This window comes from Lissotriton helveticus, chromosome 1_1, assembly GCF_964261635.1.
Source record: "Lissotriton helveticus chromosome 1_1, aLisHel1.1, whole genome shotgun sequence".
NCBI classification, from domain to species: domain Eukaryota; kingdom Metazoa; phylum Chordata; class Amphibia; order Caudata; family Salamandridae; genus Lissotriton; species Lissotriton helveticus.
The window spans coordinates 1,032,937,189-1,032,961,049 of NC_136057.1; the positions used below are offsets into that span (position 1 = coordinate 1,032,937,189).

Here is a 23,861-nt window from a genome sequence, read left to right on the forward strand (position 1 = left end):
CGCCTCCTCGTCCTCATGGCTGAATAGTCAAGCTTCACCTTTTGCACCTGAAATCACCCGATATCGGTGGGCATCTGCTCATCGCCTTCCTGGTCACTGGCTATTGACCCAGTCTCTGTCCCCTCTACTTTCAGGTTCTTTAGATCTTTGATCCACCCTTGGATCCATCTGGACACTTTCCACTGGGACGCCTGCAGCACTCTTCAGCAGTTCGCCATCGAAAACTATGACGAAACCCGACACGAAAAGACACCTATGCACCCGGCTTTCCTGGGTGAGGTAACTCGAGTACACCAGTGCTCCCGTGGGTATTGAGTCTAGAACTGCCTAGTTCTAAAGGGGTTTGCTCCAAGTCCACTTCTAAGTGTTCCTAATCTTTAAAATTCTAATTGCCACTTTCTCCATAGAAGTCAATGGTGATTTGCGGCTGTGTTTATACACTGCACGCGTCCACCGTGGGTCTCCTGTGTCACTACCTTGGGTGGTTCCTGGTGGCCCCAGCAGTTCTACATGCCCTAGGCCTTGTATCTATGTCTATCATGGTTCTTATACCACTTTCTTAGTATATGGTTTGGTACGCCCCTAGGGCTTTCCATATATTGTGCTAATTTACTGTGTGCTAAATAAGTTTACTGTGTACTGTGTGTACTTGTGCTTCTAGCCTCATAAAGAGACTAGAGGGATGTGTTGAGAATTAATATATATATATATATATATATCTGGTGTGGTTCTCCTTTCATTTGGTTATTCACAAGATTATAGACTGTTAAATAAAGCTGCTTTACATTCCTTCAAAACTTAGCCTGAAGGCTGCTTTCCACAGCTACCACTGGGATAGCTTTCTATGTAGGTTGTCTTTAAACCTACCATCAATAAGGGTCGTTTGGACTGGTGCATGGTGCCCACTAGAATAGTGGACAGCATATGCCAGGCCAACTTCTCTCATTGGTGTGCAGCGGGTGGGATTCCAGCTTGCCATTGTTTTACCAAATAATTTCAAGTGTGTGATCATTTGAAAACCACTAAAGGTACCATAGGCACATGTAATACAAGCTTAAATAAGTAAGTTCTACTGAACTTAGAGTTGTGTGTCAAGGGCTTAAGCACACCCTTTCTAGAACTCAAGAGAGGTTTAGTAGGTAAACAACTAGAGTAGGTAGTGCATACCCCACACCTCACTAGTTATGTCTTTAGGGGCAGGAACCAGTATGTCCTTGCCAGGTGTCAAACTAAAGACACCAAAGAATGCAACCACCCAACATCTCAGAGAGGTGTTAGTTCAGGATGGCCTTAGGAAGGCTGCAGAGTCTGAGAGGGTAGCCAGTGGGGTGGATGCAACTGAAGGGGAAGAGGCCAGTGGTACCAATCCACAGGACTCAGACTCTGAAGTTGACCAGGGAAGTGACAATGACGTAGACCTGGACAACCCAGCTCCAAATGGAGATGAAGAAAGCCAGAGTGGCCCTGTCTTTGTCCCTCCAGGAAGAGTTGGAGGTGTGCCTAGAAGGCCAAGATCTCCTTCAGCGGAATCTACCCATTCTGACACATCAGTAGAGTCCTCTGTTTCTTCTCATAGGAGGGACACCTCCCAGGAGAGGAGAATGAACCAGCTGAAGTTTGAAGAAGCCCAGCTGGAGAAAAGGAGACAAAGAGGAGCCTTAGAAAGGGAGTCCCTAGATCTTGAAAGAGAAAGAAAAAAGATGGGACTAGAGTCCCATGGTGACAGCCATGTCCCTAGAGGCAGGGATAGGTCTTATGCCCATAAAAACGTAAGCAAGATTATCCCTCCCTACAAGAGTGGGGATGACATCCACAAATAGATAACTGCACTGGAGAGGGCCTGCAAAGTACAGAAGGTACACCAGGAGCAGTGGACAGCAATCTTATGGCTCTCCTTTGCAGACAAAGGTAGAGACAACCTCCTCACTGTCAGAGAAGAGGATGCTGATAATTACAAAGTTCTGAAGAGTGCACTGATAGATGGGTTTGGCCTAACCACTGATCAGTATAGGATACAGTTCAGAGATACTCAAAAGGCACAGACACAGGACTGGGTTGACTTTGTTGATTGTGCTACTAAGGCTCTGGAGGGGTGATTACTGGGCAGTAAAATGTGTGATTATACAGGATTGTTTAACTTGATCATGAGGGAGCAGATCCTTAATAACTGTCAGAATCAGCTGTTGTATCAGCACCTGATAGATTCTGATCTGACCTCTCCCCAAGAATTGTGAAAGAAGGCAGACAAATGGGTCAGAACCAGGGTGAAGCAGAAGTTACAGAACCAAGGTGGTGACCAGAAGAAGCAAGATCCTAATAAGGGTGGGGAGGAGGGTAAAGACCACAAGTCTTCACAAGGCCCCCAAAAATCTTCTACTGGTGGGGATTCCCAGTCTTCCAAGAAAAGTAAAGGCCAAAAGAAACCATGGTGTAAAGTCTGTAAACAGAATAGCCATTGGACTAGTGATTGCCCCAAGAAGGACGCAACTCCAACCACCATTGACCCTAAGGAAACTGTTCCCCCAGTTCAGCTCCAAGTGATGATACTCGGCAGAAGGGTGTAGTAGGGATAACCCTGGGTACTGAGATGGGCTCTGGCCTAGTCAGAGTTCCAGCTCAGGCTGTGTTAGTCTGTCATGGAGGCATGGGTATGTCCTCCTCAGTAAGTCCCAGTAATCTGAGCAAGTACAGACAACAGCCTTTCAATAAATGGAATTTGGGATTTGGCATACAGGGACAAAGGAGCAAGTGTCACAGTGTTGACACAAGACCTAGTGGACCCTGGAAAGATCATACTTGGTGAACTTTACCAAGTGACCAATGCTAGCAATGTCCGGACCAACCTTGCCCTGGCAGTTGTTAATTTCTCCTGGGGAGGGGAAACTGGCCTCAAGAAGGTTGTGGTAAGTGCAGACCTCCCTGTTGAATGCTTGCTTGGAAATGATTTAGAGACTTCAGCCTGGTCTGAAGTGGAGTTTAGCCCCCATGCAGAAATGTTAGGGATCTCAGCACACGTATTTGCTGTGACTAGGTCATAGGTCAAAAAGTATAACACTGAAAAGGCCCTGGATTCTTGAATAATGGACCAGGTGCCTTCCAAGAAAAAGAGCAGTAGGGTTAAGGCAGTGACTTCCCCCTGACTCAAAGTGATGATCAGTCTCTTGAGGGAGATGATTGTGCTCCTGAAGAAGGAACTGTCCCAGAGGAGCTTGAGCGTGATCAGGTGGAGTTCTTGGGAACAGGGGGCCCGTCCAGGGCAGATCTGAGTCGGGAGCTGCTGAGCTGCCCTTCTCTTGAACCCCTCAGACAGCAAGCTGCGGCTGAGGCTGCTGGGAATGCTAGTGGCACCCATAAGATTTATTGGAATGATGGACTCCTGTACTCAGAGAGTAGAGACCCCAAGCCTGGTGCAGCCAGGAGGTTGGTTATACCTTTAAAGTTCAGGGGCTTCCTATTGACACTAACCCATGGGGCTCCCCTGCGTCACCTGTCCATTTGAGTTTCTGCTGCCAGAGAACCCAGCGGGGCGCGTGCAGACATTTCCAGTCACCGGCTGCCCTCCCTCCCACCCGCCGCCGCCGAGGAACATCAGGGTGGCCGCTGTGTGGAGGTGGAGGTGAGGTGAACTACCTTTCCCGGCATCCCCTGCGGGCGCTGACGCCCGAGACGCGCCTGGAGGCGCTCAAAAGCAGACGGGAGGTCCGGCAGAGCGGGCTCCCCTGCGTCACCTGTCCATTTGAGTTTCTGCTGCCAGAGAACCCAGCGGGGCGCGTGCAGACATTTCCAGTCACCGGCTGCCCTCCCTCCCACCCGCCGCCGCCGAGGAACATCAGGGTGGCCGCTGTGTGGAGGTGGAGGTGAGGTGAACTACCTTTCCCGGCATCCCCTGCGGGCGCTGACGCCCGAGACGCGCCTGGAGGCGCTCAAAAGCAGACGGGAGGTCCCGCGTCGCGGGACGCGCGCGGGACTGAGTCCGGGGCTAAGCCCGGGCAAAGGGCGGGCCCTCTGTGGCCCTCAGAGGACCTGAGGAGGATGGGGCGGGCCACCCCACTTGGCCCCATTATTAGAGGAGGTACTGAGACATATTTCTCTATTTTTTATCGTGTTCGAACTGCCCAGTGTTGTCATCGGGCCTTTGTAGTCCAATCACTATGTCTATTTGGGAGGAGCTTAATGCCGTGTGTGGCACAAACTATGCCCCCGATATATCAACTCCCCCATCAGTGGTGAGAGATACTGACCCCATTAACTGTACTACCCAGGATGTACCCTTATCCCCTCAAAAAATCCTGTTTCAAGCAAACACACTGTCCCGGGAGTCACCCAGCAAAAGGAACAACGAGGAGATTTCTATAAATGTTGATCAAATGTGCTGTAGCTCCTCAACTTCCCCCGCCAATCCAACTGTATCAATGCCATACAACGCGGGGACCACTTTAATTGACTCTGTTCTCCCCCTCCAACCAACCCTACTGGCCCAAATTGAGCGATTGTTGAATGCAGCTCTATCACCCCTGGTCACTAAAATTAAGGATCTGGGAGACAGGTTGACCAGTGTTGAAAAAATAGTAGAAAGGATTTACCCATCCTCATGTCCTACGCTTTCTACCAACCCTGACAAGCCTAAACCCATTGAACAGAGGAAAGCACGAACAACTGATTCTTCTTTGAGCATACCCATTCCAAGGGGCCGTAATGTCACTTCTAAGCCCACCCGTGCCCCTTACAAAGCTCCTAGGTTTCCACAAGAAAGAAGGCATCAAATTAATTTACCCCCTGAAGCTGCCCCTTACGTGACTGTTCTCTCCGGGGTCCCTGAACTTAGTCAGGGCAAACTCGAAACAAGCGAGGACCTGCTGAATAAAGCCATCTTTTGGCTTAACAACAACAGACCGTTGCCGCCTGCCCTAGATGGCGGAATCCTGAGCGTCAGGAGGGTGGGGTGGCTTGGCACGTCGCCCAGAGACATTCCGGGAGACCTGATTTTAATTAGATTTAAACACAAGAACATTGTCCCCTATTTAAAATTTTCCCAGCCAAAACCTGGAGATGGCCCTATTTCCACTTGGGACTTGTTTGATTTTTACCCTGGCCCCAGAGCATTGAACAACTACACTTGGTGAAAGGGGACTCTGTCTACCATGTGCTATTACTCCGCACCAGATTGAATTTAGTTTCAAATAACTGTTGTATGTAAAAAGGAAAATCCTAATATGTTCTTAATAATTGTGTTTATGTATCTTGTCATACATCCTATGTTATTTCTGAGTATTTTACGTATGATTTTATTTTTGTTGCAGCTTTTATGATTTTTTAATTTACAAAAATCGAAATAAAGCTTAATGATACATGATACACTAACCCATGGTATTCCTTTAGCAGGACACCTGGGCCAGAACAAGACTTGGGACAGAATTGTTCCACACTTTCACTGGCCCCACATGTCTGAAGACACAAAGGAGTTTTGTCGCTCCTGTGTCCACTGTCAAGCCAGTGGCAAAGCAGGTGGCATCATAAAGCCCCCCTGATACCACTACCTGTGGTAGGGGTTCCCTTTGAGAGAGTGGGGATTGACATTGTATGACCAATGGATCCTGAGATAGCATCTGGGCACAGGTTTATCCTAGTGGTGGTGGACTATGCCACTAGGTACCCAAAAGCTATACCCCTTAGGACCACTACAGCACCTGTTGTGGCAAGAGCCCTCTTGGGAGTGTTCTCAAGAGTGGGTTTCCCAAAGGAGGTAGTATCTGACAGAGGTGCAAACTTTATGTCTAGGTACTTGACTGCAATGTGGAAGGAGTGTAGCGTGAATTACAATTTCACCGCACCCTAACACCCACAATGCAATGGTTTAGTTGAAAGATTCAACAAAACCTTATAGGGTATGATCAAGGTTCTCCCAGAAAAGCTTAGGCAGAGATGGGACATCCTGCAACCCTGCCTTTTATTTGCATACAGGGATGTTCCTCAGGAGGGGGTTGGCTACAGCCCTTTTGAACTTCTGTTTGGGCATCCTGTAAGAGGCCCATTGTGTCTGGTGAAGGAGGGATGGGAGTTACCTCTCAAACCCCCTAAACAGGACATAGTGGACTATGTACTTGGTCTCCGCTGCAGGATGGCTGAGTATATGAAAAAGGCAACTAAAAACCTTGAGGCTATCCAAGAATTACAGAAAGCCTGGCATGGCCAAAAGGCTGTACTGACTGTTTCCCAGCCAGGGCAGAAAGTGTGGGCGTTGGAGCTTGTGGCCCCAGCAGCTCTCCAAGACAATTGGAGTGGACCCCACACTATTGCTGAACAGAAGGGAGAGGTTACCTATTTGATAGATCTTGGAACTCCCAGGAGCCCCCATAGGGTGATTCATGTATGTCAACAGACTGAAACCATATGTTGATAGGGCAGACATGGGCTTGCTCATGGCTACTGATGAGGGACAGGAGGAAGAGAGTGACCCTCTCCCAGACCTGCTCTCCCAGAACCCTGATGATGGGTCAGTAGATGGTATAGCCTTGGCAGGCAGCCTCACTGATCAGCAGCAAACTAATTGCAGACAAGTTCAAAATCAGTTCATAAATATATTTTCTCTGACTCCAAGTCAGACCACCTGGTGCACTCATGAAGTGGACACTGGGGACAGTCTGCCTGTTAAAAATAAGATTTACTGGCAACCCGATCATATCAGGGACTGTATCAGGACTGAAATCCAGAAAATGTTGGATTTGGGAGTTATTGATCCCTCAGATACCCCTTGGGCTAGTCCAGTAGTCTTGGTACCCAAACCTCACACCCAGGGTGGTAAGAGAGAGATGAGGTTTTGTGTTGACTACAGAGGTCCCAGTGCAGTCACTAGGACTGATGCCCATCCAATCACAAGAGCAGATGAGCTTATAGATATGCTGGCATCAGCCACATTTCTAAGCACATTTGATCTTACAGCTGGCTACTGGCAGATCAGACTAGCTGATGATGCAAAGCCAAAGTCAGCATTCTCAACCCCTAATGGGCACTTTCAATTTATGGTACACCTTTTGGTCTGAAGAATGCACCTGCCACTTTTCAAAGGTTGGTGACTGAAGTCCTAACAGGCCTGGAAGACTATAGTGCAGCATATCTAGATGAAATTGCTGTCTTTAGCTCCACCTGGGAGGATTACCTGGCCCACCTGAGAAATGTTTTGGAGGCCCTGTAAAAGGCAGGCCTAACAATCAAGGCTACCAAGTGCCAGATAGGGCAGAGTCAGGTTGTGTACTTGGGCCACCTTGTAGGTGGAGGCCAGGTTCAACTATTGCTGAGCAAAATCCAGACCATAATGGAATGGGTTGCTCACACTACCCAGACTCGGGTCATAGCTTTCTAGTGCCTGACTGGGTACTACATGATATTTGTCAAGGGGTATGGTTCCATTGTGACACCCCTGAATGAATTAACTTCTAAAAGAATGCCTGAGAAAGTTCAGTGGACAGTCAGCTGTCAAAAGGCAATTGATGACCTGAAGCAGGCCATGTGCACTGCACCAATTCTGCACTACTTCAAATAATTTATTGTCCAAATAGATGCATCTGAGTTGAGGGTAGGGGCTGTGCTTTCACAATTGAATGATGAAGGTCAGAACCAGCCAGTAGCTTTTATTAGCAGAAGGCTGACCCTTAGAGAGAAACGTTGGTCAGCTATTAAGGGGGAGGCCTTCGCTGTGGTTTTGGCCCTGAAGAAGCTGAGGCCATACTTGTTTGGCACTCACTTCACTGTTCAGACTGACCATAAGCCCCTCTTATGGCTAAAACAAATGAAGGGTGAAACCCCCAAACTTTTGAGGTGGTCCATTTCCCTACAGGGGATGGACTATACAGTGGAACATAGACCTGGGAGTAACCATGCCAATGCAGACGGACTCTCCAGATATTTCCACTTAGAACATGAAGACTCAACTGGTCAAGGGTAGTTTAATGTCCCTGCGTTTGGGGGGGGGGTTGTGTAGGAGAGTAGGGTGTGCTTACTATGGTTACCCCCACTTTTTGCTGGTGTTTCACTGTTTTTTTTACTTTAGTCTGGCTGGGGCTCTGCTAACCAGGACCTCAGCCTAGCTGCTTCCTCTCTAAATTGATTGCATGTACATTAGGTACACTCCTTATTGGTTACTGGGTTACCCTTGTGAGTCCCTAGTATATAGTACCTTAGGTAGTAAGGACATAGGTACCCCAGAGGCCTACCAGGGGCTGAAGCATGTATTATGCCACCCCTGGGAAGCCTTCCAAAATGGCACCACAGGTCTACTTCTGCAGCCTGGGAAAGGTGGTGCATGCACCCCTTACTAAGATATAGGTTACCTATATCTACCTTTAATCACTGACACATATAAGCCTATAAGTCACTCCTATGGCAGGCCTTATCAATCCTGAAGGCAGAGTGCTTGGTTTTGTGTGAGAGGGTGCCCATGCATGAGCAGGACCCCTCTGCAGCTTTTGGAATCTACTCTCTGATGCTGTTCTGTGATGCAGCCAGACCATATACTCTTAAGTGCATTATATGCTCGCGGTAAATGCTAACTTTGGATTGGCTGCATGGAAACATGTCGTGTTTGGGATCAAACACTTTGGAATCCTACCCCCTGCCAGTCCTGGCGGCGGGGTTAGACTTCCACCCTTCTAGAGGGAGAAGACATGTACACGCTTACCTGACCGGTAATAGTTTAAAAGAGCCCCATTATCACAAAATGGATGCTGCAGCCACAGACATGAGTCTGGCCTCCTGCTGCTAGACGCAACTCCGGCAGGGGAGACCTGGACAATAGATTTCCAGTCACAGGGAGGTGTAACCGCTTCCCAGACAGGCTTTAGTGTATTAGGGATGGGTGGATGCATTCATAGAATGCTTTTCAGACAGTGCTGGGGGCACACTTGGTGTTCCTGCGCATACCCCAGTTCAAACCGGTTGCAGGGGCACTCAGCCCCTGCTCTGGCGCGAAACTGGACAAAGGGAAAGCGGTGTAACCACCCCCTCCCTGGGTCCTCCCATAGGTGGGACCCTTGAGTAAGTCCAACCCCTAAACCTAGTATAAGTATAGGAACCCAGTCCTTAGGACTTCAGATTACTCTGGACGAAACTCTGCCACATATATCCTGGAACTTCGACATTCTATTTCGACTAGAAGACGGAAGGAACTCCCTTGGGGTCAAGGAGTGTCTCCCCTGTTCAAACAGGCACCAAAGAAGCATAGTGCAGGTCTTCATTTCCAAGGCTCCCGCCGGATCCTGACGGATTTGCGACTCAGGACACAGATTTCGAGACTTCTCAGAGGCCGACACGAGATCACAGCAAAGCTGAGACTTGCAGCCCTCAAGATAGACGTGGGTCTGGAATTCCTGGACACCGTGCACATTTGCAAGTGCATCGACTTCCCGAGCTTTCCCGAAGTTGTGCATTGAGCTACTTGTAGTCCACGCCCCGAACACCATTTGCACCGAAGATTGTTGGCCTACACTCCACGAGTGTTCCGTGGGCCCGCTTCTAGCATTTCCGCTCGATTCTCCTTCGCGATCCCTGGTCCGTCGACTGGTGGGTCCCCTCAAAGGTAATTCTTTTGTTTCTTGGGCTTTCCTGGTTGCTCCAGACGTGCTCTGACTCCCCTACAAAGGGTGAGTCCCTCAGACCTTGCTGGTCTGCTCCGAAGCCAATCTCTGCTTTCTGCGTGGGTTGCTCTTGCCAAGGCTTGTTGGGTCCAATCTGGATACTGACACTGCAGCACTCAACATCCTTCGTGGGACAGCTCGAATCCAGCTGCTGGTTGTCCTCTACGCCTCCTGGTCCTCGTGGCTGAAGAGTCAAGCTTCACCTTTTGCACCTGAAATCACCCGATATCAGTGGGCATCTGCTCATCGCCTTCCTGGTTACTGGCTAGTGACCCAGACTCTGTCCCCTCTGCTTTCAGGTTCTTCAGACCTTCGATACACCCTTGGACCCTTCCAGACACTTTCCACTGGGACGCCTGCAGCACTATTCAGCAGCTCGCCATAGAAAATGACGACGAAACCAGACACAAAAGGACACCTATGCACCCGGCTTCCCTGGGTGAGGTAACTCGAGTACTCCGGTGCTCCCGTGTGTATTGACTCTAGAACTGCCTAGTTCTAAAGGGGTTTGCTCCAAGTCCATTTCTAAGTGTTCCTAGTCTTTAAAATTCTAATAGTAACTTTCTCCAAAGAAGTCAATGGTGATTCGCAGCTGTATTTAGACACTGCACGCGTCCCCTGTGGGTCCCCTGTATCACTACCTTGGGTGGTTCCTGGTGACCTCAGTGGTTCTACAGGCCCTAGGCCTTGTCTCTATGTCTATCGTGGTTCTTATACCACTTTCTTAGCATATGGTTTGGTACGCCCCTAGGGCTAACCATATATTATGCTAATTTACTAGGGCTAACCATATATTATGCTAATTTACTGTGGGCTAAAGAAGTTTACTGTGTGTACTTTTGCTTCTAGACTCATAAAGAGACTAGATGGATGTGTTTAGAATAAATACATATATTTTATATATATACACCTGGTGTGGTTCTCCTTTCATTTGGTCATTCACGAGATTATAGACTGGTAAAACAAGCTGCTTTACATTCCTTGAAGACTTAGCCTGAAGGCTGCTCTCCACAGCTACCACTAGGATAGCTTTCTATATAGGTTGTCTTTAAACCTACCATCACAAAAGGGTTGTTTGGACTGGTGCTAGGTGCCCACTAGAATAGTGGACAGCATATGTGAGGCCAACTTCTCACATGGAGTACAGATGAAAAGCCATTGATGAATATAAGGGGCCAGAAGACCACAATTCAAAGTATCTCCGACATAGTACAGGATGGTATTTGGGCTGTTCAGGGTTACTAGATGCTTAAATATTGGGCTACATTATTGTGTTAAAAATATGTGAGGCGTTGAATATTGGTGAGCACGGTAAGATTCATAATCGGAGGAAATATTATGGGTGAGCTCTACTCTTGACTATTGCATTCAGGTCTAGAGACCATATCTGTAGAAGGGCAGAGATTAGAAAGAGTTGAGATATGCCATCTACAAGACCATTCTTTGTAGAAGAGAACACTGGAATCTTGAATTGCATGTTTTTCCTTTCATCTCAAATAAATGACCCATTATTGTTATTTTAGATGTTAACCCTGTTAATAATTAATTTAACATAGCTAGTACTGCAGGAAGTCTCTCCATAACAGACCACAGTTATCTCTCCAGTACCTGAGATTGTTCAGCTTTTCAGTGTAGTGTAACTTACGACTCAATTATAATCTTCCCTCCATTTCCTCCATTGCAGGTTCTTATTCCGAGATGCCGGCAGGACAGACTCCGATATTTGGCCCTTCAAGTATCGGTAGTGGGGATGGTGGTGAAGGCAGCAGCTTGAAGGAGATCAAGGAGAAATCTGTTCTTATAAAGGAGGAACCAGGACTAAAGTTGGTTGGATATTCTGCACATGACCACGGAAAGAACCTGAAAGAGGTAAATGCAAAACAACTACCTACTGGAGCTGCTCAGTACACACTCTTTCACAAATGCTGGATGAGCCCAACCAGCCCTATTGGTGACAGTTCCTTGGGTTTCTCTGTTTCTTTGGAATGTTTGAACTGGTAGTACCTTGCCGCTCCTAAATACAGAAATTCTAATGCCAGGTTTAGACCATGCTTGGTTGCTTACCAAAGGGAATAAATATCAAGTAAAGGATACAAGCATTGAACGTCTGGACTGCATTGTCTCCTATCCTAAAAGTCATATTTTGCCTACAGAGCTTCAGGAAAAATCTACATATGTAAATTTTCTTCATCTACCGACCAGCCATGGACTAAGTTCTAGTCCCTCCCCCTTGATGTTCTCCATTATCCACTTTCTTTGAGTATCCCTTAATACACCTTATAATTGTGCATAGAGGTTCATGGTGCTGCCTCGGACCGAGGACGTGGGTCTAAACATGCCACTACATTTTTTTTCTATTATACTGTACCTGGTGAACTGCATTGTGGAATTACTCCTCTGGCGCTTGCAATCTTTAAGGCATACAGCCCTTTTAAAATATTTTTTAAACGAATAAATTATGTTCTACATACTCCTTCTATGGAGAAACATAAATGTTGCCAGAAAGTTTGTTTTATAGAGGACACCATATTACCACTTCTGGGCAGTGCTTAATTTGTGACGGTGCTTGCAGGTGCTTAGCACTGGCACCTATTTCTTTGGGCCGGGTCTACATGTGATATCAGCTCACTAAGGTCACACTGCTACCCCGGTGATGAGCCGATCTCACATGCAAATCCAATCCTGCCTGGGTTTAGTGTTGCCTGATTGGGATTTGTGCGTAAGATATTTACATTTGGACGCCGCCCACCTTAGCAAGAGGCACACGGACTGCATGCACCCACTGCCTGAAAGTGCCTCGATTAGGTCCCTGCCTCAGCATAATAGCAATTAAAGTGGCGCTAGTGCGCTACCAAGGACTGCTTGAAAATGGATTTTAAGCCCACCCTGTTCCTCCTTGATGGCGTTGAATCGGCAAGTGTTTCCTCCAGAGTCAGACCAATGCAGATCAGTGTCCCCACATTTCACTCCCCCAGTATATTGCACAGCTGCAGCGCTTAGTCGACTGAACAAGCAAGCAGCGTGTCGCACGGCAGCAGCTGGCCTCATTTTAAAACCAAATTTCAGGAAGTAAGTAATGATTTCGTTTCGTAACAGGCACTAAGTGTAGAGCTAATATTTTGGTATTTTGAAAAAAAAAGCATTCAATACTTGTCAAAGTACTATTAGGAAAGTAAAATCAAATCGCCCATGTCTGACTCTGGTGGGCGGCATCAGAAAGGGAGCGGGTCAGGTTTGAGGGTGGAGATTCCCCTCTCTACTTCTCTGGGTTTAGGAATATCCACAGTACTGTCTCCAGCCTAAAGAGTCACAAAGTATTCACCATAGTCCATACTGTGAAGCGTTTCAGAAAACGTGAAACAGCCGGCAGTGTCTGACTGGGGTCGATGAAGAATTGCCCACTGACGAGCACAGACCAGGCAATGTGCACATGAGGTTCTCGAGGCCAGTGCCTGCTCGCCCCCTCTCTTGAGGTTGATTCAAAGAGTTGTTCACTCATTTTGCTCCTAATTTACACAGTGCTCCTTCCTCTCTGTCTGCTTTCCCCTCTGTTATCCAGAGGTGGTCGGCCCCTGGGAAAATATGACTGCTTCCCAACATTAGGCAACTCCCGTGCTACAACTCAGAACTGAATTTATTTGCCTTGGAAAAATTAGAAGGCAAGGGATCAGTGACAGGGCTACAAGATGTCACCTCATGTTACACAGGGTTGGCAGATCCCTACTAGCCTAGGGTGACCTTGGTTTCTCAGCCAGCCTCTGATCCCTGCAGGAGCTGTATTAACCTCATGCACTAGTTAGAGAGCCTTAAGATTACTGCCTGGCTCCAAATTTTATTTTTGGAATCGAACGATCTCCCCCCCCCCCCCCCCCCCTCCCCCCCCCTGAATTGCTTTGTGTCTCCTCGCTTGAAAGCTTTTTTTATAGAGAAAGCAAAGGCCATCTTCCACAGTCTTAATATGGGGACATGTGAGGAGAACGGTCAGGGTCAGCCAGAGAACCAGGAGTCTTCCTGTGGCTGAATAAAGCACCGTCATCCGGCCTAACTCAGGGGCTGGAATATAGGTAGAACGCAGCAACAACAGATCTGTCTATAATTGATGGCTGATACAAATTAAGGACATCTTGTGTGCAAATCCAGCGTAAGAAGCCCTTAAAATGTTATTTTCTTGAATATGCGGTCTTGCAAGGGAGATGGCCTGCATGAAAAATCAAAAAATGTCATGATAAGTCAAGACGGAACAAGACAGAAACAACTGTGGCAAAGAGAAAACGCAGGAATTAGAAGGAACATGCAAAAGTGAGATAAAATGGTAGGGAGAGAGTGGGGGTGGATTAAAAAAGCATAAAGTGGAATCAAGAATATGCAGAATTCAGGGTCGGACTGGGACAGAAAACATGCCCATGCACCAAAGTAGAAGTCGCCCTCATCAGTGAATTAGTCAGCTAGAAAATAAACCAATGTTTACAAGTTCAAAAGTGCCTCAATTTGCTAAGAACGCTGTATAAGTACTTTCAAGATATGGAAGTCCTCATGAATTTGAGCTTGCTGCAGATAATGTTAGGTTCAATACAAGGGAAATCAACAGTAAATACCATCCCAGTAGACAATAAAACATACCCACAAACAGCCCAAATAAATGTCCTATACACGGACCTGTCGGAGCAGCCGTTCACTACCCGATTGCCCTACAGGCCTGTCCAAGCCTGGCAGCCTTGGCATTCTGCCCGCTGACATTCAGTAGCACTGACCATTCTCTTCTTAGTAAATCTTTGAGCCCCGGCACTTATTCTTTAACAAATTAAGCACTGCTTCTGGGCTTGCCTTTAAGAAATCATTATAGTCTAGTTCTCAACTCAAATGCTTTCAAATGTAGTTATCCAATACTACAACTCCAAGAAGGCAGAATGTTGCTAAACAAAAGCCCAGGACTCTAAGGCCTATTGTGCTCATCTGGAGTAATGTGGAATGTCTCATGAGTAACGTTGGTGTGCTCACTGGAACCGCAACACACCCTACCCCCCATGCATGATGATGTGTAGTGTCTGCAGTGTCCAAAGTACATTTTTGCCATTTAGAATGTTGTACACCTTATAAGCATATTTTTTTAGCAATAATAAGCTGTACTCTTAACACAATTCTTTCACATATTACGGAAAATGTAAATATCTGTAAAACTAAATTTCACAAAACTGCATTCTTACTCAGGTTTGTAAAGAACATAACTTCAAAACAGGTTAGAAACAAACATGTGCAAAAATATTAATGCATTTTTCTTATTGCTTTAATATAAATTGTTCCGGAAATGCTGATCAAAATAGGAAGTAGATTGAATATTCCCGCTAAGAGTAGTTTTTAATAGATTTTTATGTTAATTTGTATTTCTCCTTTTCTTATTTTTTCCGTATCTTTGTGTTTTCCCTTCTTTTACTTTCACCAAAAACATCCTTCCTCCACCTCATTACTTAATCTGTTACTGAAAGTGGCAAGAAGGCGCAAATATAAACATCCTATAAACCTCCCTTTCTTCTGACTTACAGCCTTAACCTTACAGTACTGTCGTATTTATTGCCCTAATATGTAGACCCAAGAAAGTCCAATCATATGCATTTATATATTTGTCTTTACAATATACCGATGTTAAATCAGGTTTGTATTGAACAATGCTATGATTTTTACCAAAAACCTTAAACAGGTACTCTAGTTCACCCTCCTGTACTCCAAAGAGATGTCAGAAAAATAACAGACAGATGGCGTAACTTTAATAACAGCCTAAAATTCACATACACCTACCCTACCACTCCCAACTCGTCACCTGTGTTTCCCCTTGGCCAGCCTTTCATAGACCATACATTTCACTACAGTAACATTTCAAAACATTTCCCAGTCTACTATGCTGCTTGCCAGCTCACTATACTCATGACTACCAAGGAAGTACATGCAAACATGCTCTTATGCTGACATCACCACAGTAATTTCACATTACCTACCATAATAAAGCAAAACTCATCAATACAGCACAGTGTAGCCTTATTCTCATGCACTCAACAGAGTAACCTACCTTATTGAACCACTGTGATTAATCTGGAATAAACACACCTATGATAGACAGAGAACCCTTTACTCTGACCAAGTAATGAACAACTGACCACACAGCATAGAAGATCATGAGTTGTTTTCAACAACCATCTGCACTCAAGGCTCTCTGAAGAGCTAACAAGATTGAACACAATTTATCATCACACTTAACTATACAAAGCACTTCTGATAGATACATCTGCCTTGTGGATTCCTCACCTTGTGAATATCCCCCTTGTGCCAGCAACGTTCGAAAAATTCTTCGTAGTACGCCGGCGTGGACGACGTCATAGGAGCACGGCATCGCGCGCGACTCCGTCTGACGTCACCGACTTCTTATTAGACCCACGTCGGCGTGATGACGTCAGTTCCCTTTTTTCCGCGTCGTCGACGCCAGCGGTTTCTGGGATCTTCTGTGATTCAGATAGTAACTTGTTACTATTTTGTGTTACTTTTCTCTGTTGAGTGTCTCTTCTTCGCCGAGGATGTCGTCGAGGAGGACGGGGTTCAATACCAATCCGCATGACGATTGTTTGTGGTGTCTTGGACCAGACCATGATGTTAAAAACTGTCGATCCTGCTTCAAGATGAACCCTAAGGCTTTACGAGAGCGGGAGGCTAAGCTTCTGCTTGCGAAGGTGAAAGGAAGCGAGGCTGGAAGGTCTTCGAGGTCGACGTCTAGACGTTTGAGGTCGAGGCAGAAGTCGCGATCGAAGTCGAGATCGGCTTCGAGATCGAGGTCCAGAGTGAGGTCGAGGTCCAGAGAGAGGTCGCGGACCGGATCCAAGTCGGCTTCGGGTCATGCTTCGGGCTCCTCGAAGAAGAAGCACAAGAGGAGGAAGCATAGCTCTAGACATCACTCTGGCAAAGAGTCTTCTGATTCGAGGAGGAAGTCTCGAAAACATCACAAAGACTTCGTGTCTCCTTCTCCTTTGCAGTCTCTTGGAGGTTCCCCGGTTCCGGAGCAAGAACCGGATCCGGAGTCGCACCATTCTTTGGAGCATGAAGGAGATGAGGAGATTCCTCGGGCTCCGACTCCGTTGGAAGACCCTGAGAATCAAGAGGGCCAGGATGAACCGATGCCGGAGCAGCCTCCTTCGGAGCGGCCGATGGGTTCGTACCCTCTCTTTCCTGGTCCTGGACAGGACCCCTCGCATTTCCTTAATGCTATGTTTGGCGTTTATGTGAGGGCAATGTACCCCACTGGTGTACCGGCTGGTCCCATGGGTCCATTGTCTTATAACTTGGGCGTCCCTCAAGCTTACGCTCCGGCACCTTTTATGCCTTTCATGCCGACGCCTTATACACCTTGGCTCGGTACGGTGCCGCCAAGGTCGTCGACTCCGCATACGGCTTCGCCGACTCCGGAACAACTTCGTGAGTTGGACCGAGGTGCCACGCCGGTTCGTGAGTCTCGTCCTCCAGCTGCCCCGGCTCCTCGTACCATGCCGGTTCTAGCTCAGTCGGAGTCTTTACCGGATCCGTCGACTTCGGTTCGTTTGGAGTGGTCGAGGCGCAGGGCTCAGCGCCTCTAGGAGGAAAAGGAGTATGAAGATCCTGAAGTAGAGGAAGGAGAACTTCTGGATCAAGGGGACTGTTTTGAGGACCTGTATAGTGCTAGTGGCCTGGAACTCTCTCCTGAGTGGGTTTGCCATCAGTTTCTGATGCACCATCTAAGGACGTGGCACCCTACCATGTTGTAATTAGGAAGGCTGCGGATCTGCTTAATCTGACTTTGCCTACTGTTGAGTACAAGCCTAACATCCTCACGGAGGTTTTACACTTGCCTTCTTCTATTATAGAGCCTACACTCCCATTCACTGAGGCTTTGACTGAGCCAATAATGGAGGTCTGGAAGAGACCTTTGACTGTTCCTGCGGTTTCCAGGTCGGTGGCAAGGCGTTACAGGGTGGTACCTGGTGACCCTGAGTTTCTCTCTTCACATCCTTCTCCGGAGAGTCTGGTTGTGCAGCCCGCTTGTTCCAACAGGTCTACAGGTTCTTTTCCTCAGGTGCCAGCAGATAAGGACTCTAAAAATTGGACCTGCAAAAAAGATTTTCTCCTCGGGTAGCATGGCTCTAAAATCTACCAATGCTACTTGCCTGCTAGGGAGATATGTTCATGCATTGATGGACTCTGTGAAACAGTTGTCAACTAAGCTTCCAGAGGAAGATAGAAAGAACTTCAATGAGGTAGTCTCTGATACTCAGGCTGCAGCCCGCTTGGTAATTCAGAGTGGCATGGACACGGCGGACTCTGTAGCCAGGATTATGGGCTCTACTGTTGCCACCAGAAGGGCCGCATGGCTGGAATCTTCTGATTTTTCAGCAGATGTACAATCTACTTTAATGGACTTGCCATTTGACGGAATAGGCCTCTTTGGGAAATAAGCGTATGTAGCCTTGGAGAGGTTCAAAGATAGCCGGGCTACGGCAAGGTCTTAGGGCCTGCAGGCTAGAGGTTCTGCCACTAGGAAGTTTAGGGGATTTGGTAGATCCACTTTTAGTTCCTATAAACAAGGCCAACAGCAGAACCCTTTGTATAGATCATACAGAGGTAAACAAAGGGGTCGTGCTTGTGGACGCCAAGCCTCCTCCTCCTCTACTTCCTCCTCTAACAATCAACCCCCACCCTCAGCAGATGTACAATCTACTTTAATGGACTTGCCATTTGACGGAACAGGCCTCTTTGGGAAATAAGCGTATGTAGCCTTGGAGAGGTTCAAAGATAGCCGGGCTACGGCAAGGTCTTAGGGCCTGCAGGCTAGAGGTTCTGCCACTAGGAAGTTTAGGGGATTTGGTAGATCCACTTTTAGTTCCTATAAACAAGGCCAACAGCAGAACCCTTTGTATAGATCATACAGAGGTAAACAAAGGGGTCGTGCTTGTGGACGCCAAGCCTCCTCCTCCTCTACTTCCTCCTCTAACAATCAACCCCCACCCTCAGCAGCAAAGCAGCCCTAGATCCGCCATTCCGTATCATGCGGGTCCGGTAGGGGGTCGGCTTACTCATTTTCTACAGGATTGGGAATCGGTTACATCAGATCTTTCGGTTCTCAATCTCGTGGAAAATGGGTATGCACTTCCTTTTCAGGAGTTCCCTCCCAATTACCCTCCTTGCCAAGGTTATTGTTCGGAGGACCACCTGCTTCTCCTGCAGGAAGAAGTCCTGGCACTGTTCTGAAAAGGTGCGATAGAGGTGGTTCCAGAGCAGGAAAGGGGTCAGGGGTGCTACTCCCGGTATTTCCTGATCCCCAAGAAAGATGGCAGGTTACGTCCAATCCTGGACCTCAGGATTTTGAACCTCTATCTCAAGCAGGAGAAGTTCAAAATGCTCACACTTGCACAGGTTCTTCAAGCGCTGATGGAAGAAGACTGGATGGTGTCGCTCGACTTGCAGGATGCATATCTTCACATCCCCATTCTGAAGTCGCACAGAAAGTATCTCCGTTTTACTGTGGGATCGCAGCACTACCAGTTTGCGGTCCTTCCGTTTGGGCTTACTACTGCGCCTCGAGTCTTCACCAAGATGATGGCAGTGGTGGCTGCGCATCTCAGAAGGTCGGGGGTTCCTGTGTTCCCCTATCTGGACGACTTGCTGATCAAAGCAGAGTCGCCGGAGAAGGTGCTTCATCATCTGCAAGAGACAACTCAGTTGTTGCACAGGTTGGGTTTTTCGATAAATGTACCCAAGTCTCACCTGGTGCCCTCTCAGCGCAACCTGTTCATAGGTGCGGTACTGGACACTACTGTATGTCGTGCATTCCCTCCACCTCAAAGGATTCACAACATACAGGAAATGATTCCTTTATTCTACAATGGAGCGGTTGTTCCAGTCCTGAAGGTCCTTCGTCTGCTCGGTCTGATGGCTTCTTGCATTCTTTTGGTCAACCATGCACGCTGGCACATGAGGGCACTCCAGTGGTGCCTCCGCAGGCAGTGTATCAGCACAACGGAGATCTCGGGGAGTCAGTGAGGATCTCCAGAGAAACTGCAGCGGATCTGTCATGGTGGAGCATGGAAGGCAATCTGTCTCAGGGAAAGCCTTTCCAACTACCTCCAAGGGTTGCCACAGTGATAACTGATGCATCCACTCTCGGGTGGGGTGCTCATCTGGGGGATCTGGAGATCAAAGGTCTTTGGTCTCCAGAGGAAATGTTGCTTCATATCAACCTTCTAGAGTTGCGGGCGATACGTCTGGCGCTCAAGGCCTTCCTCCCTTCCCTTCGCGGTCAGTCGGTTCAAGTCCCTACGGACAACACGACCGCGATGTGGTATATCAACAAGCAGGGAGGAGTGGGGTCGCAGTGTCTCTGCAGAGAGGCTCTGCGTCTCTGGTCCTGGGTTCAGGACCATCAGATTTGCCTGATGGCAAATCATCTGGCCGGAGTTCTGAACGTTCGTGCAGACGTTCTCAGTCGGCAATTCTCTGCCGATCACGAGTGGAGGCTCCATCCGGAGGTTGTTTACGACATCTTTCAGATGTGGGGGACTCCTCGGGTGGACCTGTTCGCCACTCGCGAGAATGCTCACGGCCCGTCATTCTGCAGTCTCCAGTATCCGATGTAAGGAGCCTTGGGGGACGCGTTTCAGTTGAGTTGGGGAAAACAACTCCTTTACGCGTTTCCTCCCATACCCTTGATTCCTCGGGTTCTGAGGAAGATTCGCCAGGACCGGGCCCAAGTCATATTGGTCGCCCCGGATTGGCCAAGAAGGGTGTGGTACACGGACCTTCTCCACCTCTCCTCTCACCCGCCGCTCCGTCTCCCTCTCAGGGCAGACCTCCTCTCTCAGATGGAGGGGCAAGTTCTACACCCCCACCACCAGACATTACACCTTCATGCCTGGAGATTGAACGGGCCAACTTGAATTCCTTTTCTCTCCCTCACGATGTGGTGGATGTCATTCTTTCTGCCAGGCGTGACTCCACTAAGTCCATCTATTCTTATTGGTGGTCTAAATTTGTCTCTTGGTGTAGGGAGAGGGCTGTTGACCCTTTGAAGGCTCATTTGTCTGACATTTTGCAGTTTGCTCTTTCTCTGGCGCAGCAAGGATTTGCTGTTGCCACGGTCAAGGGGTATCTTTCAGCCTTATCGGCATTTCTCTGTTTGCCGGATCAGCCTTCTCTTTTTAAGTCTCCTGTGGTTTTAAGATTTTTGAAGGGTCTCACTAATAAGTTTCCTCCTTCTCCTTTTGTTGTTCCTCATTGGGATTTGAATTTTGTGTTAACCTATTTGATGGGTTCTCCCTTCGAACCCTTGCACAAGTGTCCCATGAGGCTTCTTTCTTTTAAAACGGTCTTCTTGGTTGCAATTACCTCGGCAAGGAGGGTAAGTGAGCTTCAGGCTCTTAGTTCCAAGCCCCCGTTCTTGACCATTCATGCTGAAAGAATGGTTCTCAGGACCAGGGCTGCTTTTCTTCCTAAGGTGGTAACTCCTTTCCATCTAGGTCCATCCATTACCCTTCCTACCTTTTATCCTCCCCCCTCACCCTTCCAAGGAGGAGAAGAGGCTTCATCGCTTGGACCCAAAGAGAGCATTCAGTTTCTATCTTGATAGGACTAAAGACTACCGTGTTGATGATCAGCTCTTCGTGGGTTTTGCTGGCTGCAAAAAGGGCAGAGCGGTGCACAAGCGCACACTTTCCAGATGGATAATCCTGTGCATCAAGATTTGCTACTTTCTGGCGGGTAAGGACCCTCCTGAGGGTATTAGAGCACATTCAACTAGAGCAAAGTCTGCAACATACGCTTTGTCTAGAGGTGTTCCTGTTGAGGACATTTGCAGAGCCGCGACTTGGGCTTCCCTCCACACTTTCGCGAAGCACTACTGCTTAGATACCGAGGTGAGGAGGGACGGCCACTTCGCGCGCTCTGTCCTCCAAGATTTTCTGGTATAGCAGAGTGGACACCCTCCTCCGGGAGTGGGGACTGCTGTGGGACTCTATTCACAAGGTGAGGAATCCACAAGGCAGATGTATCTATCAGAAGAACAAGTTACTTCCCTTCGGTAACGCTTTTTCTGGTAGATACAGTATCTGCCTGTGGATTCCTCACTGACCCACCCGCCTCCCCGTTGTCCGCTCTGCTATACCTGGGTTTATGTATTTATATTTCTGGTTTTTGATACCTTTGCTACGCACTGTGTGCTGTTTTGATTTGTATGTACTATGTACACTGTATATATGTATATTTACTGTCGTTGGTCCGTCCGGGTGCCTCGAAGGCACGGAAAAAAGGGCGGAACTGACGTCATCACGCCGACGTGGGTCTAATAAGGAGTCGGTGACGTCAGACAGAGTCGCGCGCCATGCCATGCTCCTATGACGTTGTCCACGCCGGCGTGCTGCGAAGAATTTTCCGAACGTTGGTGGCGCAAGGGGGATATTCACAAGGTGAGGCATCCACAGGCAGATACTGTATCTACCAGAAAAAGCGTTACCGAAGGTAAGTAACTTGTTCATCTAAACTAAAGGTTGAACATTCTCTTAAGTACGGAATAAACGTCCTACACAATTGATTAATAGCCTTCCCGGTTCTGCACTAACAGGCACCAGGTGTGAGGCTGGACCACGTTCTCACCTCACATACTGACGTAGGAGAATGTGCATAGAATATGTCTGATATTTTCTACAAATTTGGAGAACTACTATTAAGGCATAGTGATCTATTAATCTGTCACTGGCCTTTAATGACAATGCTAGCTGTATTGCCTGCAAGAGGTGGAACTATTATCAGAAGAACAAGTAGATGGAATTTATGCTTCCATGTTCCTAACAAATTGCATTTTATGATCTGATCGGTTCAGCATTAATCTTTCAACTCATGGCCTTGCTTTACAAGTAATCAAATTATTTGAAAGAATTGAGGGAACCTTTCTTTACGATCAGTTTGCCAATTTAGAGTACCGTTCATATTACTGAAAACTGAAGGGGAGTGACAAGAGAGAGTTCTCATCTCAAGCCTATGTTTATGTGGCGTTGAGTTGTTAATGGTACTTAATTGTGGAGCTGAACAATATTTCTCTAAACCATTTAGCTAAACTGTTTTCAAACCTCCTTACATACTAAGGGAACTGGTAATCTGGAAGAATGGATGGTTTATTATTCTGTATAATATATTTCTATATTTATTTTACTGCAGTTTCTGTTTGTATTTGATGCCAATGTTTCATGACTTATTCTTCTCGTTTGCCTCTCATATCTGTTTGTTTGTCCTGCTCTTGACAGCTTGGTCATGTGAACTATTCAATAAATTTGGAACCAGTTTACACAGAGGCAGAAACTCTGTTTGAGAAACCTGCTGAAGTTAGAATTGTAACAGATCTCGTGAGTTACAAGGATGATCGGTAAGGACTGTTTTTCCTCTATAATGAGATCTTTTTTGGTGACTCTTGCAGTGATAGGCTTATTTCATACTTCTGAAATACCACAGAAGTGAAGGACTCCAGGATAGGATCTGAGATGTACAGCTCTTTCTAGAGGGTTAGAAAAGCTCTGTCCACTTGGTGACAGATCCAGGAATTTATGCCTTTGACTTAATCCATGCCTGAATATGGGAACTTGAGCAAAGGCTTACAGGAAGCCTCATAGAAAATATAGAGCAATATTTATCTAAACTAATAAATGGCCATCTCGCTCTAAAGCTTTCAAAGCCCTTTAACCTGCAGAATGTTCATTGGATAAAAAAATAAAAAAATTGCTTATTGTATTTAAAACTGAGCAACAGAATGACAAAACTGAAAAGATGCTGCGTTTCTGGGAGACCACTTTTAGCCATTGTAGATTGCTATTTTGGTTAGGTATCTTACATTCTAAAGAGTGTCGCTGCTTGTCCACACTTGCAAATGTATGGGGTCGGCAGAGAATACTTCCTAGAGTAAGTTTGTTTCATGCACTTACATTTTTCATCTTTATGTGGCTTGACTCATTGTACCCCTTCCTATAGTCCTAATCAGATTAACTCCTCTATGTGAAACCAAAAATGTATAGCTCTCTCAACGCATACTTAGTGCTGAGTTACAATAATCATGTGTAGAGGGTATGGGGAAGATTATGAGTTTTATCTTCACATAGGGGAACATATTTGTGGATGTATCTGGAGATTAGTAGACATTTAAAAGTCTCCTTTACACTATGTGTTCTCACTTGGATTTGA

At 47.1% G+C, this 23,861-nt stretch overlaps 1 protein-coding gene across 2 annotated transcripts in view; it reads left to right on the forward strand.

Annotated features, from left to right (window-relative positions):
* LOC144771921 (uncharacterized) overlaps positions 1-23,861 on the forward strand; it is a 229,990-nt gene that overhangs the window by 152,521 nt on the left and 53,608 nt on the right. For both annotated transcript variants that reach the window (XM_078656160.1, XM_078656164.1), the window contains 2 exons: positions 11,314-11,498; positions 22,934-23,052. In XM_078656160.1, the coding sequence (XP_078512286.1) occupies positions 11,314-11,498; positions 22,934-23,052 (304 nt within the window). The remainder of the gene's footprint in view (positions 1-11,313; positions 11,499-22,933; positions 23,053-23,861) is intronic.